At 45.3% G+C, this 17,435-nt stretch overlaps 2 protein-coding genes and 1 pseudogene across 5 annotated transcripts in view; all 3 read left to right on the forward strand.

Moving 5' to 3' along the window:
- The window catches only part of LOC122548217 (uncharacterized), a 42,216-nt gene extending 41,835 nt beyond the window's left edge, over positions 1–381 (forward strand). For all 3 annotated transcript variants that reach the window (XM_087974041.1, XM_087974040.1, XM_087974039.1), the window contains exon 5: positions 45–381. The gene's annotated coding sequence lies outside the window, so the exon portion shown is untranslated. The remainder of the gene's footprint in view (positions 1–44) is intronic.
- On the forward strand, positions 270–2,413 carry LOC148143064 (uncharacterized; the record flags this gene model as incomplete). The annotated part of the gene is made up of 1 exon (XM_087974045.1): positions 270–2,413. A coding segment is annotated over one exon (897 nt), but the record flags the coding sequence as incomplete, so codon positions are not given.
- A 1,899-nt stretch (positions 2,414–4,312) lies between these two features.
- On the forward strand, positions 4,313–12,572 carry LOC148143065 (uncharacterized; annotated as a pseudogene). The gene is made up of 2 exons (XR_015751098.1): positions 4,313–4,401; positions 10,649–12,572. The product of XR_015751098.1 is annotated as an uncharacterized LOC148143065 (transcript).
- Positions 12,573–17,435: the final 4,863 nt, after the last annotated feature.

Below are 17,435 nucleotides of genomic sequence, written 5' to 3' on the forward strand. Positions count from 1 at the left end.
TATTCTGGACTGACAGTAATGAATTTTGTAATCTCTTTTGACAGAGTATTTGAAGATCTGAAGACGGAAGTTTCAAAATCAACAGATGAAGAACTTATGCCCAAAATGTCGACTCTCCTGCTCCTCGGGTGCTGCCTGACTTGCTGTGCTTTTCCAGTGCCGCACTTTTCGATACTAACTCTCCAGTGTCTGCAGTCCTCACTTTGACGTCAATGTCTGACAGTCACTCAATCCATCGGGACCACAACCATTTTTGACTGATTCTGTGAGAAGGAGCAAAACGTTTTGGTTCCTGTTTCAGTCCGTTCTCGGCATCAGTGGGACTGGACGAGAGACCCTACTGTTGGAGTGCACGGAGTGTGGAGCCTGAAACAGTTATAAGGCCTGGGAAGAGGAATTCACGGAGGGGAGGAGCTCTACACGTGTTGTGTGCGGCTGAAGCTTTGGCCATGGAGAAACCAGAGGAATCCCGCCCCGTGGAGAAACCGTGGAAGTGTGGCGACTGTGGGAAAGGCTTCCGTTTCCCATCTGCTCTGGAGATTCATTGTCGCAGTCACACCGGGGAAAGGCCATTCCCCTGCACAGAGTGTGGGAAGGCCTTCAGCAATTCCTCCAACCTGGTGAGGCACTGGCGGATCCACATCAGGGAGAGGCCCTTCAGCTGCTCCGAGTGTGGGAAGGCCTTCAGCAATTGCTCTGACCTGTTGAGGCACCGGTGGGTCCACACGGGGGAGCGGCCCTTCAGGTGCTCCGCATGCAGGAAGGGCTTTACCCAGACCTCCACCCTGTTGGCCCACCGGCAGGTCCACACTGGGGAGAGGCTGTTCCTCTGCACCGAGTGCGGGAAGGGCTTCAGCAATTCCTTCGCCCTGCTGACCCACCAGCGGGTCCACACTGGGGAGAGGCCATTCCCCTGCACAGAGTGCAGGAAGGCCTTCAACAGTTCCTCCGACAGGCTGAAGCACCAGCGGGTCCACACGGGGGAGAGGCCCTTCAGCTGCCCAGAGTGCGAGAAGGGCTTTACCCAGGCCTCTGACCTGCTGAGGCACCAGCGGGTCCACACAGGGGAGAGGCCGTTCACCTGCTATCAGTGCGGGAAGAGCTTTAGACGCTCCTCCCACCTGCGGAGACACCAGAGAGTTCACATGCCATCGCAGGGGGTTTAAAACAGCAACGGCTGAGTGCCTTTCTTGACTGGACTATCAACCCAGTTCCGGGAGCTGCCAAGGCACATGGCGGAATTGGAATTTGGTTAGAAATAGAGTTCAGAATCTAACAACGAAACAATTGTCAGGGAGGGGAGGGGGAACCCCCATCTGATTCACTCACAACCTTTTATGGGAAGGAAACTGCTGATGTGGGAACGGATTCACTCACTCGTCCCAGTGCATCCTTTACCTGGACTGGCTTACGTGTGACTTCAGACCCACAGCAGTCTGGTTGACTATTCTGCACTCCTTCCCCCCCACCCCCCAACTCCAGCCAATGAGGGGGGAGAAACCTACTTGGAGACAAGGTATGGGTTTAAATTGGTGTATGAGGTAATACTTCTAGTTTATGGCTATACCAAGGACCCAATTACAAAAGGGCAACTCTGTGCTGACAAATAGAAAAGAAAGTGGGGGTGAGGGGCGGGGGGAGAAGTGTGTGCGCTTTGACCTTGAGCTGTTTTTTTAAAAAAAAGATACTTTCTCTACACCTTTTTGCTGGGGGGATCCGAAGCTGTAACAAGGTTGGGTCGCAATAACTTACTGCCGGGCTCAGACTCTCATTGAAAGCTTTGAGCTCCAAGAGGTTTTTGTTTAAAAGCTGCTCATTTCTTTCAGCTTCCTGCGCTAAATTTCCAATGTCATGTATCAGATGGAGCAGTGAATGAGTAGCTAGTATCATTAGAAATTGTAATTTCTTTAGGAATGCAGGCACTGCAATGTTTTATCAGCAGTGTAAAGTTTCCTGGCGGAAGTGTTCACCAGAAACGTTGTGAAGGTGTCAGTGTTGGACTGGTGTGCACAAAGTTAAAATCTCACAACACCTGGTTATTGTCCAACAGGTTTATTTGGAAGCACTAGCTTTCAAAGCACTGCTCCTTCATCAGGTAGCTGTGGAGCAGGATCAGAAGACACAGATTTTATAGCAAAAGATCACAGTGTCATGCAACTGATAGGATATATTGAACAAACCTTGATTGCTGTTAAGTCTTCCATCTTTTAGAATGGTTTGCAGGTTTCTGTTCATTAATATGTAAATCCCAGAACCACTTTTAATTCATGTTCTCAAGATGACTTAAGGTTTTATAAAAATAGGTAACATCTCAGCTCAGACAATGCATGAAAGGTGAGAAGTTCGGTCTGTCTGTATCCCAAACTTGAATCAGACTGGTTCTATTTCCAAAGTATGAGTTGATAAAATATTACATGGATTGATTGCTTTCATTAACTGCCTGCCGATTTTTCCACAAAAAGCACACGTTGAATCTATCTGCAAATATAATACTGCAAACGCAAATTCATCCCATGGACATGTATGTATGTGCGTGCATGAGAGAGTAGTGTGAGTGTGTGTGTGTTTTTGTATGATGGAGTATGAGCCTGTGAGAGGGTGTGTGCATTGGTGGATTTGTGTGTGTCTGAGAGAGACCATGTGTATGAGAGAGGGTCTGTGTGAGGGTGAGAGAGTGTAGGGTGGAGTGGGGTCACCCAAGGTTATCCTTATGGGTTATGAACTTGGCCATCAACCTCTGCTCAGCCACTGGAAACAGTTAAGCAGTGACATAACACACATTGGAGAGGATAGAGTGGCACTTGTCTCACAGAAGGTGGGAGGCTCTGGATGCTATCATCCAGGGTAAACACACGCTGGAGGACCTTCGGCTCAGATAGATTCAGCTGGAAGCCAGGCTGCAGACACGGTGGTGGTGGTGGGTGGGGGGGATCTTAACCGGACACTTTATTCTGGGAGACAGTCATTCCCCTCAGGACAGCCTTCTGATTGGGTCAGGGATTGTCTCCGTTCTCTGCAGTTGCCAGCTGGAGGCCAGATTACATTGGTGTCTGCCTGGTGCCAGGATTCAGGAACCGATAAGAAGAGGGAGAGAGAATGGATGGTGGTGACTCTACCTGGGAAATGGCTTATTTTTAAAATTAAGAATAGCTAAAATGATATATTCAGAAACATTATTAAAGCATGTTCAATTTCATAAAAAAAGCTGCAGACATCTTTTGAAACTCACATTGAAATATGAGCAGTTGGGCCACAGGTGAGGACAGGCTATAATGGGTGAATGGCCTATTCCTAGTCTTGTGAAATTGGCTCAGACTATGTCAAAAAAGAATCATAGAATTGTAGAGCACAGAAACAAAGCCTTCGGTTCCGACCGACCAGATATCCTAAATTAACCTAGTCTCTTTTGCCAGCACTTTGCCCATATCCCTGTAAACCTTCCTATTCATGTCCCTATCCAGATACCTTATAAATATTGTAATTGTATCACTTCCTCTGGCAGCTCATTCAATTTACGCACCACTCTCTGCGTGAAACAAGTTGCCCCATAGGACACTTTTAAGTTTTCCCCCCCTCACCCTAAACTACTTCTACTTCTGGACCTCCCCACCCCAGGGGAAATATCTTGTGTATTTACATTATCTATGCCTCTCTGATTTTATAAACCTCTATAAGGTTACCCCTTCAGCTTCCAATACTCCAGGGAAAACAGTCCCAGCTTTTTCAGCCTCTCCCTGTAGCTCCAAACCTAACAACATCCTTACAAGTCGTTTCTCAACCCTTTCAAGTTTCACAACATTCTTCCCACTGAGTGATCCAATAGGCTGTGAACAATGTATTTTTGTTGGGGTGTAAGAGAGGGCAATTCTTAAGGCCAGTTAACTTTCACACTGTTTTTCTCTCAAATCTTTCCCCACTTACCCTAAACCTATGCCCTCTCGTTTAGGACCCCGACCCCGGGGAAAAGATATACAAAAGTTGAACAGCCAAACAAATGCAAAAGGACTAAGAAGTCGAGCCACAGATGGGGAAAAGTAAGTGGCTCCAGCCTTTGTTCTCCTATTGGCAATTGGACACTTCAAATCTGTCAGTAATACCACCTCCCAGGGTCTCCAGCGTCTCTGTGGCAGCAAGCACTGCGCATGCTCCTCGGAGCCAGCAAGAAAACTGCGCCAGCTGCTCGGTATCCGCGCACGCGGCTCGCGCCCTTCTTTTGATGGACCAATAGGAAGCACTGGAGGACCGGAAAGAGACTGGTCCTCCTGCCAATCAGAGCGCCCCTATTGTCTGAATGCGGAAGTTGGAGCATGAGTTTCGGAAGTTGCTGTTGTTGCTCCTCTCTCTCTGAATAAAGATTGAACTTCACCCCAGACTGCAACCTCCTTCCTCTGTCCAACATCTGTGAGTACGGCACTCTCTTTTCTAAATTCTGAGCTTCAGTTGTTGACTTGCAGCAACTGAAAGGAAATGGGGTGAATCGGGGGTTGGGGGAACAGGCTCTGCAAGTGTTGGTTCAGGTCTGTGTCCCCATTGGCAAATGCATTACCACAATGTGATGATTTTGCCTTTGCTGTGGAAGAAAATGCAGAAAAAAGGTGCATTGTTTAAATGGTGATATAGTGGGATGTGGACAAAGTGAGCACTGTACATGCTGGAGATTAGAGTTGAAAAGTGTGGTGCTGGAAAAGCACAGCAGGTCAGGCAGTATCCGATAACCAGGATTGTTGGTGATTTGGACACGAGCCCTTCGTCAGGAATGATGTGTGGATGTACAAAGGGGCCTCAACATCCTTCCACACCAGTCACTGCCAGTTGTCAGACTGGCAATCAGCAAGGCAAGTGGTATATTAGCAAGAGTTCAGAAGTTGGGATTGCTTTCTGTGATCAGGCAGCTATTGAATATATTCAAGCCTGCGTTCATCTGATTTCTGGACAACAAAAAAGTGGATGGTGATGGGGGAAGGCAAAAATAATAGTTTTAAGACTAGTACAGAACAGTTACAAAGTCATACAGCACAGAAACAGACACTTCAGTCCAACTAGTCCATGCTGAATATATTCACAAACTAAACTAGTCTCATGTAGTTTGGCCCATATCCCTCTGAACCTTTCCTACTCATGTACTTATCCAAATGTCTTTTAAATGTTGTTACTGTACCTATATCCACCACTTCCTTAGGACATTGATTCCACACACAAACTACTCTCTTTCAAAAAAAGGTGTTCCTCATGTCTTTTTAAAATCTTTCTCCTCTCTCCTTAAAAGTTTGCTCCCTAATCTTGAAACCCCCATCTGAAGGAAACAGCACCAGCCACTCACCTCATTGACAACCCTCTTGGTTTTATAAACTTCTCAACTTCCTGTGCTCCTGTGAAAAAAGTCCCAGCCTATACTTAGATGTAGGTATGTTCATATCCAGTTATGATCTGTTCAATGCTGGTGCATGCTCAAAAGACCAAATGGCCTACTCCTGCTCCCAATTCTCTCTCACTGTGTCCAAGACAGCAAGAGACCATAAAACATAGGAGCAGAAATTAGGCCATTCAGCCCATCAAGTCTGCTCATACCACACAACCGTGGTTGATAAGTTTCTCAACCTCATTCTCCCACTTCCTCCCCGTAACCCTTGATCCCCTTGATACTCAAGAACCTATCTATCTCAGTTTTAAATACCCTCAGTGACCTAGCCTCCACAGCCTCATGTTGCAAAAAATTCCACAGATTCACCACTCTCTGGCTGAAAAGTTTCTCCTTTATCTCCCTTCTAAAAGGTCTTCCCTTTTCTAGTCTCTGGTCTCTCCCACCAATGGAAACATCTTCCCAATGCCCACTTTGTTTAGGCCTTTCCATGTTCTGTATGTTTCAATTATATCTCCCCTGAGTGTGAGTGTGGGCCTGTGTTATGGACTAAGCCAGACCACTCAAAACATTCTTAAGCAGGCAGCCCCAGACCTTAACTTTGCAATTTGATTTGGTAAGTGCACAGTGAAAATTACCTGGAGTAAGTTGGCTCGGTTGACTACTAGATTTTAAAACAGACAAAAATTTATTCACAAAATTACACAATGAAACACAAAGATCAGAATAAATAACCCCTACAGAACTCAGCCTATCCAACTAGACTCAGTTATGCTGTTCTGAATATGCACAACAGTCCCAATAAGCCAACTCCCTTTGAAAACCAGTATAAATGGAACACATGCTTATAGGTTGAAGTTGAGAGGCGGAAAAGAGAGAGAGTTTCCACATAGCTCCCTGTTGAACTGCCAACCAGTTCAACACTGAACTAAAACTGCTCAGCTCACTCCCCTTTCTTTATACAGGTCACTTCTAAAACATGACCAATTTGGCCTGAAGTCACACCTGTTTACATAAAAACAAAAGGCCTTTCAAAATCCGTTTCATCCACATTCAAACCAGACTGATCAGAACTCGGCTGGTTTATTACCTCTCTGAAAAAGTCATGGACAGAGTCTCCTTGAGCCAGGGAAAAGCTTTTAGTCAAAAAAGGAACTAGCTTTGTGCCACCTGTAATCAGCATGAACCAGACCCTTCAGGATGAGGTACAGCAGGGATTAGGTTCAGCAAAGTGAGAATGGAGGGAGAGTGTGTGAGATGGAGATTTTCAGCTTCCAGGGAATAAGAGAGGAAAAAGAGTTTGCTGTAAATTAGAATTGATCGGATGGGCCAATGGACCGAGGAGTGGCAGATGGAGTTTAATTTAGAGAAATATGAGGTGTTGCATTTTGGTCAAGCAATCCAGGCAGGACTGGCACGGTGAAGGGGAGTGTCACAAAACAGAGATCTTGGAGTGCAGGTTCATGGTTCCTTGAAAGTGAGTCTTAGGAGGTCATGGAGTGGCTGTACAGGACATTGGTTAGGCCACTTTTAGAATACTGTATTCAGTTCTGGGCTCCCTGCTACAGGAAAGATGTTGTGAAACCTTGAAAGGGTTCAGAAAGGTTTTTCAAGGCTGTTGCCAGAGTTGGAGAGTTTAAGACACAGAAAGAGGTTAAATAGGCCGGTGAAAATTTTCCGTGGAGCACTGGAGGTTGAGGGGTGACCTTATAGATGTTTATAAGGGGCAGGATAGGATGAGTACCCAGGGTAGGGGAGTCCAAAACTAGACGGCATATGTTTGAGGTGAGAGGGAATGATTTAAAAGGGACCAGAGGAGCAACGTTTTCAAAGAGGGTGATGGAGTCTGATACAATTACTACAAAATTTCAAAGGCATCTGGATGGGAATATGAAGTGGAAGAGTTTAGGGGGATATGGGACAAATGCTGGCAAATGATTTAGATTAATTTAGGATTTCTTGTTGGCACAGATGAGTTGGGTTGAAGGGTCTGTTTCTGTGCTTATGACTCTAATCATCTTCGGTGAAAGCAGACGTGTGGTTGTGAAGACTGGACTTTCAGAGCAGCTTTCAAAGATGTTTTGCCGTGTCTGGGAACAGAAGAAGTTGCAATTAAATCTTTTATTTGTGAGACAGCAACTGAATGAGTGAATACATCTTGGAAAGTGAGAATTCATTGAACTGTGGGGATGAAGCCCTACCCTATCCAGTCATTTCTGCTGGTAGATGAGACTCGTACTCAATAGGGGGAATAGATTTAGGACAGTGATGAGGAGGAACTGCTTTTCCTGGAGAGTAGTGAATCTATGGAATTTTCTGCCAAGGAAACAGGAGAGGCAGCTTCATTAAGTATATTCAAGACACAGTTGGATGGGTTTTTGCAATGGTAGGGGAATTAAGGGGAGTTGGGACAATGGAGGTAGGAGTAGCTGAGACGATGGATAGGTCAGTCATGAGCTTAATGAATGGCTGAGGAGGGTCGATGAGCCAATGGCCTACTCCTGCTTCTATTACTATGGAACTATAACCCTGCATTTCCCATGGCTAACCCACCAAACCTGCACATCCATGGACACTTTGGGAAATTTAGCCTGGCCAATCCAAATCAAGGCTGGTGAGCAATGTCGTGATGTGGAAATGAACATCAGAGAATGCTAGAAAGGGACAAGGAGAGTAAATATACCAGCAATCAAAACTGGATTCTAAAGATCACAAAAATGGAAACTAAAAACGGTGTGTCTGAATGTGTGCTGCATTGTAACAAAAGCGAATGAATTGACTGCACACATTGAAGAGAATAATTATGATCTGTGACTCCTAATGGAGACATGGCTTCAGAATGACAAGGATTGGATCCTGAAAATTGAGGGGGGTAGTCAAATGGAAAGTAAGACAATGGGAGAGGTGCTAATGAAAGCACTGATCACAGGGTAATCTGGTGTCAGCTCGGATTTCAGGTCCTGGTTTCTCTGTCCTCTGTTGATTTTCCTGTTCCAACAGAGTAAAATGTGGGTCTGCTCTCAGCTCTGCTGGATTTCTGCTGAAGCTTTGACCCCACCCCCACCCCTTTACACCTTCTGGAACAATAAAACATTGTGAATTGAGACCCAACCCACAATCTCCCAGTCTCTCAAACCAATCAGACACAAGAGTGTAGTCATAGCATGGAATCAAACAAGAAAAATGAAACAAAGTTAAATATATAGGTGCTCGTGCTTAATTAGATTAGATTCCTATAGTATGGAAACAAGCCCTTCCACCCAAAAAGTCCACACTGACCCTCCGAAGAGTAACCCACCCAGACCCATTCCCCTATATTTACCCTTATCTAATGCACCTAACATTATGGGCAATTTAGCATGACGAATTCACCTGACCTGCGCAACTTTGGACTGTGGGAGGAAACAGGAGCACTCGGTGGAAACCCACTCAGATCCGGGGAGAATGTGCAAACTCCACACAGAATCAAACCCAGGTCCCTAGTGCTGTGAGGTAGCAGTACTAACCACTGAGCCACCATGCTACCCCCAAATGTTTGTTCATTAGGAAGTAAACCAGAAATAGAGATTTCCCAGGATTCTTATACTGCCCTACTTGAGGAATACTCTCTCCCTTACATCTAACTATTAGTACCCAGCTATGATTTACAACAATATTTACACCAACGTAAATAAAGCATTTGTTATCGTACAGACATAGAGATATACAGCACGGAAAGAGACTTTTTCTCTCCCTCATGCATGCATGCACACACGTAACTGACAGGAAGTTCTAGGATTTACATATTATTGATACCTGCAACCCATTCTAACTTAATCCAGGTCTGTTCAATATATCATTTCAGTGGCAGGACACTGTAATGTTTTTCCATGAATTCTGTGCCTTATGATCTTATTCTACACAACCACCTGATGAAGGAGCAGCGCTGGTAACACCAGTCCTTCCAAATCAACCTGTCGGGTGTTTGATTTTTAACTTTGTCCAGGTTAGGTTGGATTGGCCAAGCTAAATTACTCATAGTGCTCAGGGATGTGCATTAGTCAGAGCACTAGGGGAATGGGTGTAGGTGGGTTACCCTTCGGAGGGTCGGTATGGACTCCTTGGGCCGAGTGGCCTACTTCCACACTCTGGGAATTCTCTGAAAGGAAGGGATTACCCAATTGCAAACTGCAGGGCAGCGCAGGCGCAGTGGGCGGAGCTGTTTTTAGATTAGATTAGATTACATTACAGTGTGGAAACAGGCCCTTCGGCCCAACAAGTCCACACCGACCCGCCGAAGCGCAACCCACCCATACCCCTACATTTACCCCTTACCTAACACTACGGGCAATTTAGCATGGCCAATTCACCTGACCCTGCACATCTTTGGACTGTGGGAGGAAACCGGAGCACCCGGAGGAAACCCACGCAGACACGGGGAGAACGTGCAAACTCCACGCAGTCAGTCGCCTGTTGTCGGCCTTTCCCCGCCCCCTCGCATCATCTATGACGTCATAACGTGGAAGTGGCCCTGTCCGTTTCAGAGTGAAACTCCCTCCCTCTGGGCAACTCTTCTTCCTGGGAGGGAGTGGGGGTAAAATCTGTTCAGTTCGAGCAACTGGAGTGATTCCAGGGAGGGGGCAGACTCTGCAAACTCAGGAATGTGTCTTAATTACCCGGGTGAGGAGGGATGGGATGGGGCTGTTTTCCCTCCCGCGCCAGAGACTTAGGGGTGACCTTATAGACTTTTTATAAACGCATGAGGGGCATAGATAGTGTAAATATACAAGGTCTTTACCTTGGGATGGGGGAGTCCAGAACCAGAAGATAATAGGTTTAAGGTGGGGGGAAGATTTAAAAGGGACCTAAGGGGCAACGTTTTCATGCAGAATGTCATGTGTGTAAGGAATGAGCTGCCAGAGGAAATGGTGGATGCTGGCATCTGGATGGGTGTTTGAATAGGAAGGGTTCAGAGGGATATGGGCCAAGTACTGACAAATGGGACTAGATTGATTTTGGGTATCAGGTTGGCACGGAAGAGATTGACCGAAGGGTCTGTTTCTGTGCTGTGTATCTCTATGACTCTGGCTTTCTACTAATATATGTACAGTTTCTCTCTGGTGTCGGTGTTAATGCTTTGATGTCTCCTTTCCCCCCACTTCCCAGAGACGTTAATGTGAGAACCGAGAGAGAGAGAGTGAGATGGTGCTTTCAATTTTGTGGAATAACTAAAGAAAAGAAAGTAGAAATGCTTATTCTGAATTTCTACCCTGGACTGACACTGATGACTTTTGTAATCTCTTTTTACAGAGTATTTGGCGATCTGAGGACGGAAGTTTCAAAATTAACAGATGAAGGGCTTATGCCTGAAACGTCGACGCTCCTGCTCCTCAGATGCTGTCTGACCAGCTGTGCTTTTCCAGCACTGACTGTCCAGTAACTACAGTCCTCACTTTGTTGTCAATGTCTGACTGCAACAGTGTTTGACTGTGATTCTGTGAGAAGGAGCAAAGCTTTTTGGTTCTTGTTTGAGTACATTTTCAGCATCAGTGGGACTGGGTGAGTGTCCCTACTGTTGGCAGCGCACTTGAGTGTGGAGCCAGAAACAGTTGTACAGCCTGGAAAGAGGAATTCACGGTGAGGAGGGGCTCTACACGTATTTGTGTACAGCTGAAGCTTCGGTCATGGAGAAACCTGAGGAATCCCACCCCGTGGAGGAATCGTGGAAGTGTGGCGACTGCGGGAAAGGCTTCCGTGCTCCATCTGCCCTGGAGATTCATCGGCGCAGTCACACCGGAGAGAGGCCATTCATCTGCCCCAGGTGTGGGAAGGCCTTCAGCAATTCCTCCGCCCTACTGAGGCACCGATGGGTCCACACCGGGGAGAGGCCCTTCAGCTGCCCCGATTGCGGGAAGGACTTCAGCTATTCTTCTGACCTGCAGACCCACTGACGGGTCCACATGGGGGAGAGGCCGTTCTCCTGCACTGTGTGTGGGAAGGCCTTCAGCACCTCCTCCACCCTACTGACCCACTGGCGGGTCCACACTGGGGAGAGGCCATTCCCTTGTTCCGAGTGCAGGAAGGGATTCACTCAGGAGGGCAAGTTGCGGACGCACCAGCGGGTCCACACTGGGGAGAAGCCTTTCAGCTGCCCCGAGTGTGGGAAGGCCTTCAACGATTCCTCTGCCCTTCAGACCCACAAGTGGGTCCACACACAGGAGAGGCCTTTCCCCTGCACAGAGTGCGGCAAGATCTTCAGCAATTCCTCCTCCCTGCTGAAGCACCAGCGGGTCCACACAGGAGAGAGGCCCTTCAGCTGCCCCGAGTGTGGGAAGGGCTTTAGCCAGGCGTCGGTCCTGCTGATCCACCAGCGGATCCACATAGGTGAGAAGCCTTTCTACTGCCCTGAGTGTGGGAAGGGATTCACTCAGATGGGCAACTTGCGCACGCACCAGCGGGTCCACACGGGGGAGAAGCCCTTCATCTGTCCCAAGTGCGGGAATGCCTTCAGCGATTCCTCCACCCTGCTGAAACACCAGCGAGTCCACACGGGGAAGAGGCCATTCCCCTGCCCCGAGTGTGGGAAGGCCTTCAGCAATTCCTCTGACCTGCTGAAGCACCAGCGGGTCCACACGGGGGAGAGGCCATTCCCCTGCCCCGAGTGTGGGAAGGCCTTCAGCGATTCCTCCGCTCTGGTGAAGCATCGGCGGGTCCACACGGGGGAGAGGCCCTTCAGCTGTCCCGAATGTGGGAAGGGCTTTACCCGGGCAGCCACCCTGCGGAGGCACCAAGGAGTTCACGTGCAATCGCAGGGGGATTGAAGGAGCGACTGAGTGCCATTATGGACTGGGCTACCAACCCAGTTCTGGAACTCCCAGGTTTGAATCCCACCGCAGCAGATAGCCGATTTGGAATTCGGTCAGAAATCTGGAGGTCAGAATCTAACAATGAAACCATCGGGCGGGGTGGGGGGGAAAGCCCCATTCTGATTCAGTCACGTCCTTTTTAGGGAAGGAAACTGCTGTTGTGGCAAAGGATTCACTCCGTCGTCCCGGCTGCATCCTTTACCCGGTCTGGCCTACACGTGACTGCAGACCGACAGCAGTGTGGTTGACTCCACCTGCTTCCCCCGACTTCTTTCCCTCCCGGCAGTTGGGCGGGGAGAAACTTACTTGGAGACAGGGTATGGGTTGAAATCGCTGAGTGTGTCAATACTTCCTCCGGGTTAAGGCTGTACCAAGAATCCAATTACAAAGGGACAAGTCAGTGGTGACCAATAGTAAAGAAAGTGGTTGGGGGGGGGGGTGTGCTTTGACCTTGAGCTGTTTAAAAAGTAGCTACTTTTTCAACACCTGGGGGAATCTGGAGCTGTAACAAAGTTGTGTCACAATAAAGGTAACCTGAACTTACTGCTGGGCTCAGACTTTGAAAGCTTTGAGCTCCAACAGGTTTTTTGTTTTAAAGCTGCTCATTTCTTTCAGCCTCCTGCACTAAGTTTCCAATGTCGTGTATCAGATGGAGCAGTGAATGAGTATCGTTAGAAATTGTAAATCTTTCAGGAGTGTAGAGTGCGTCATTTCATCGGCATTGTAAAGTTTACTGGCAGCACCAAGGTGTGGGCTGTGTTCGCGAGATATGATGTGGAGATGCCAGCATTGGACTGGGGTGGATAAAGTTATAAATCACACAACACCAGGTTATAGTCCAACTGGTTTCTTTGGAAGCACTAACTTTCGGAGCGCTGCTCCTTCATCAGGTAGCTGTGGAGCAGGATCATAAGACACATATTTTATTGCAAAAATCACAGTGTCATGCAACTAATAGGATATATTGAACAAACCTCGAGTGCTGTTAAGCCATTCATCTTTTAGAATGGGTTGCAGGTTTTAGTTCATTAATACGTAAATCCCAGAACTACTTTTAAGTCATAGTCTTGAGATGACTTATGGTTTTTTTTAAAAAGTGATATCTTAGCTCAGACAATGCATTACAGGTGTGAGCTTCGAGTCTATCAGTATCCCAATCTTGAATCAGACTGGTTCTATTTCCAAAATAGGAATTTATAAGATTCTGTGCTTTTTGAGCAAAATTGAATGTATCTGCAAATATAATTCTGCCAAATTCACCCCATAGCGTTGTGCATATGTGTGCATGAGAGTGTGATTGTGTGCATGTCAGTTTGTGCATGCGAGTGTGCGTAAGACTGTGTGAACATTTGGTAGAGTGAGTGTGATGGAGTATAAGCCTGAGAGAGTGTTCGAGGGGGTGGGGTGTGTGTACATGTATGTGACTGAGAGAGGGAGCGTGTGTATGAGAGAGGTATGAATAAAAGCGAGCAGTTGCGTTTTGCTAAAACAAGGAAGGGCAGGACTTGTACAGTTAATGGTAGGGCCCTGGGTCATGTTGTAAAACAGAGACATTGGGGGAGTTAGGGTACATAGTTCGTTGAAAGTTGCATCATTGCTAGACAGGGAGGTTAAGAAGGCATTCAGCAGCATTGCCTCCACTGTTCACACCATTGAGTTGGGATATCTTGTTGAGGTACAGAATGTTGGTGAGGCCACTTTCCGGGTACTGAGTACAGCTCTGGGTGACCCTGTCAGAGGAAGAATACTATTAGAGAGGGTTTGGTAAAGATTTACCAGGACTGGAGGGTTTCAGTTGCAAGGAGAGGCTGGGACTTTTTTCATGAGAACACAGGAGTTTGAGGGGTGCGCTCACTGAGATTTATAAAATCATGGAGTGGAGGTAAGGTGAATAGAAAGGGTCTTCTTAGTGTCGGGGAGCTCAAAGGTAGGAGGAATTTTTTTAAGGTGAAAAGAGAGGTGTAAAAGGAACTGGGGAGCAACGTTTTGACAGAGGGTGGTTTACATGAGGAATGAACTTGCTGAGGAAGTGGGAGATGCAGGGACAGTTACAGCGTTTAAATTACATTTCGATGGGTACATGAAAAGAAAGGTTTAGAGGATTATGGACCAAATACAGGCAAGTGGGACGAGTTCACTTTGAGAATCCATGGATGATTTGGACCAAAGGGTCTGCTTCTGTGCTGTATATCTCTCTGAATCAGAAGTGAAACCAGTAGAATTCTGAAAGGGGTTTGAAAGGATAGATGCAGATAAAATGTGCCTTTGTTGGGGAGGGTCACAGAATCCTGACAATGTGAAAGCAGGCCATTCGGCCCATCTATTCCACATTGGCCCTCCATACTGCATCCCATCCATACACACCCCCTTACTCCCTATTTTCCATGGCTAATCCACCCGAACCTGCACATCTCTGGACATTGTGGGTAATTTAGCACTGCCAATCCACCCTAATCTATAATTTACCTTCTCAAGAATGTAATCTAAGTACAGAGCTTTTCTAAGAAAAATGTCAGTCTGACTGGACATTGGGACACAAACAGAATTCACACCTCTCTTCGAAAAGCTCTGCATTTCAATGGCATTCTTGAGAAGGTAATTAAAACCAAACTCTGGGATTAACATACCAAAGAGCAGAAACCCATTCTAAAAGATGAAAGATTTAATCTAAAATTGTTTAATGTATCACATTTCCATAATACTTGACTCCTTTGACTATAAATTCCGTGACCATGATCTCATTCTCCACAACCACCTGATGAAGGAGCAGTGCTCCAAAAGCTAGTGCTTCCAAACAAATCTGTTGGATTATAACCTGGTGTTGTGTGATTTTTAACTTTGTCCATGGAAACTCATGAGTTGTGGGACTGGTAACAGTTGTCATTTTGTGATCTGTTCCAAGTGAAATTTATCCTCTGCGCAGGCACAGGTGAACAGTCTGTTCTTTGACTTTGGGGATGACCAGGCTGGCAGTTATTAAATGCTTATGTTAACCAGCAGAAGCAAACTGTAGATCAGCAATCGTTACTCTTTAGCCCTGGTCATCCTGTTGGGTCAACAGAGAGAGAGAGGGAGAGGATGTCACATCTAAAGTGCATACGGAAAAGTTGTTTTGCTTGTTCAGTCAGTTGAGTTGGTTCTGCACTCAGATGAGAGTAGATACTGCTTTTAATGGATCATAATTAAACACTATGATGGAACACCTTAATTTCAAGGAACGCTGAAAGGGCAAATTGAACTGTAATCTTGAAGAGAGATGTTTTTCCATTTCTAACCTTGGATACCCCAACTGAGACATTTTTACTGATAGCTCCATAATCATTTTACTGCTGGATTTTTTTCAGGGCAAATAATTTCTGGGAGAAAATTTCTATCCTGGGAAGGCAGGGAAATTTAAAGAAAAGGCTGTTAAAAGCATTTTAACTATGGCCCCACGAGCTCTCGTGGGACAGTGCATTTGCTATAAACATTTCAGAGAAATTCTGTCTAACTGTTGGACTGAAAATAGTTTCCCCATTGAATGTTAAACAGCTATTGAGAACATTGCACATTATAAAGTGCATTCCTGAGGAACGGAGGAGGATTGAACTTGCCAACGTGAACCACATTTTGCAGAGAGAGGACATTTCTCAGGATCGAAGAGGTTGATAGAAGTCAACAATTGTCAAATTATTTCATGAAAAGTACAGCTGGTATGGGGAGATGACTGGGGATCACAGAAGAGGAGTATCTGTAATGAGCACATAGAAACAAACCCTTCAGTCCAGGCCAACCAGATATCCTAAAGTAACCTAGTGACCTATTTGCCAGCATTTGGCCCATATCCCTCTGATTCCTTCCTTATTCATGTCCCCATCCAGATGCATTTTTTTTTTCTTCGGAGAATACTTGTGTGAGAGCCAAGATATTGCTATTGCTCATCCTTTCTCTTCGTGCTAATTGTAGCTGGAGAAGCCTGAAATCTGAAAAGGATTTCCTGAAAAAAACATTGATTTGAGGTTGGGCTCGGTGATGGATTTTCTAAAGCTTTGCTATTGTAGTTTTCAATTTGCCAAAAAAACTTTCAGTCATTGTTGTCCAAGACAGAGTAGATATTCATTTAAGATATAATTGAGATATATATGTTCTTCACAATGTTTTTCCTTCATTACCAGTGATTGTCTGTCATTGGTACATTGAGCATCATCTTTTTGTGATCAACAGATATGATTTGAATTGAATTCTGTAAGATGGTTTTGTATTTTATTTAATTTTGTGTTAAAGATTTCCTTTTCATGACTTTATTAAAATATCTTAATGTATTACAATGAAGCAGCTAATTTATTCTGAAATTATTTCAATTAGTTGGTCAATTGCTGAATAATAGCTGCATAACTGTTGTAAATATTGATACACAGGAAAGCTATTTTGTTTAATATATTTGTAAAGATCTAATCAAAACTATAAAATTGTTTTTCATAGGAAATAAAATTTGCAATGTTTTATTAAATGGTTGAAAGTAACTTTGCACTTAATTGCTCTGTTTGGGATTAAACATTGTGACTTTGAAAGATTATTTTTATCAGAGTTTATGGTGAGTGTATTAACAAACGAATGTTGCCATTTTCTCTTGAATTACCTCAAGCTCAATTTGAAATTCTTGAATGAGTTGAGTAAGGGGTACAAAGTGAATATTTATTGCACTTTGCTGAAATTCTCTGCACTGCCAATGTATTTGATTAAACAAGATATGTATCTCTCTTGATAACTTTGTATTTCTTTGATATTTTATTTGTCAGTGCTAGTGCCCAAACATCCTAAATAAAAACGTTTTGGCATTTGGTGAAGTTGTGAATTTTCAGTCTGTTTCACAATTAAAGACACAACCAATCTAAAGATTAAATACATATAACAACGTCAAAGAGATTGTGATAATAGAAAGTCAACATGTACAATTGCCAATGAAACATAAACCGTGGCTGCTCTGAATTTGGTACAGACTGAATATCAATTGAAATGATCAGAATTAGTAGACATGATGGCATTGTGCGCAAACTGTGTGTAGTGTGAGTTCAGAATTTTTCTGATCACTTAATTCTGACACATGCAGTGATGGCAGCACCATAATCTGTTTTATTTGTTCATGGACTGTGAGCATCACTGGCAAAGCCGGTATTTTTCATCATCCCTTATTTTCCTTAAATATTGGGTGAGGACAAGATGAGGTTGAGTTGCAAGGTCTATTGGCTTAC

This window comes from Chiloscyllium plagiosum, unplaced genomic scaffold, assembly GCF_037043375.1.
Source record: "Chiloscyllium plagiosum isolate Xiang-an unplaced genomic scaffold, Cpla_swu_hap1 HiC_scaffold_27, whole genome shotgun sequence".
Classification (NCBI taxonomy): domain Eukaryota; kingdom Metazoa; phylum Chordata; class Chondrichthyes; order Orectolobiformes; family Hemiscylliidae; genus Chiloscyllium; species Chiloscyllium plagiosum.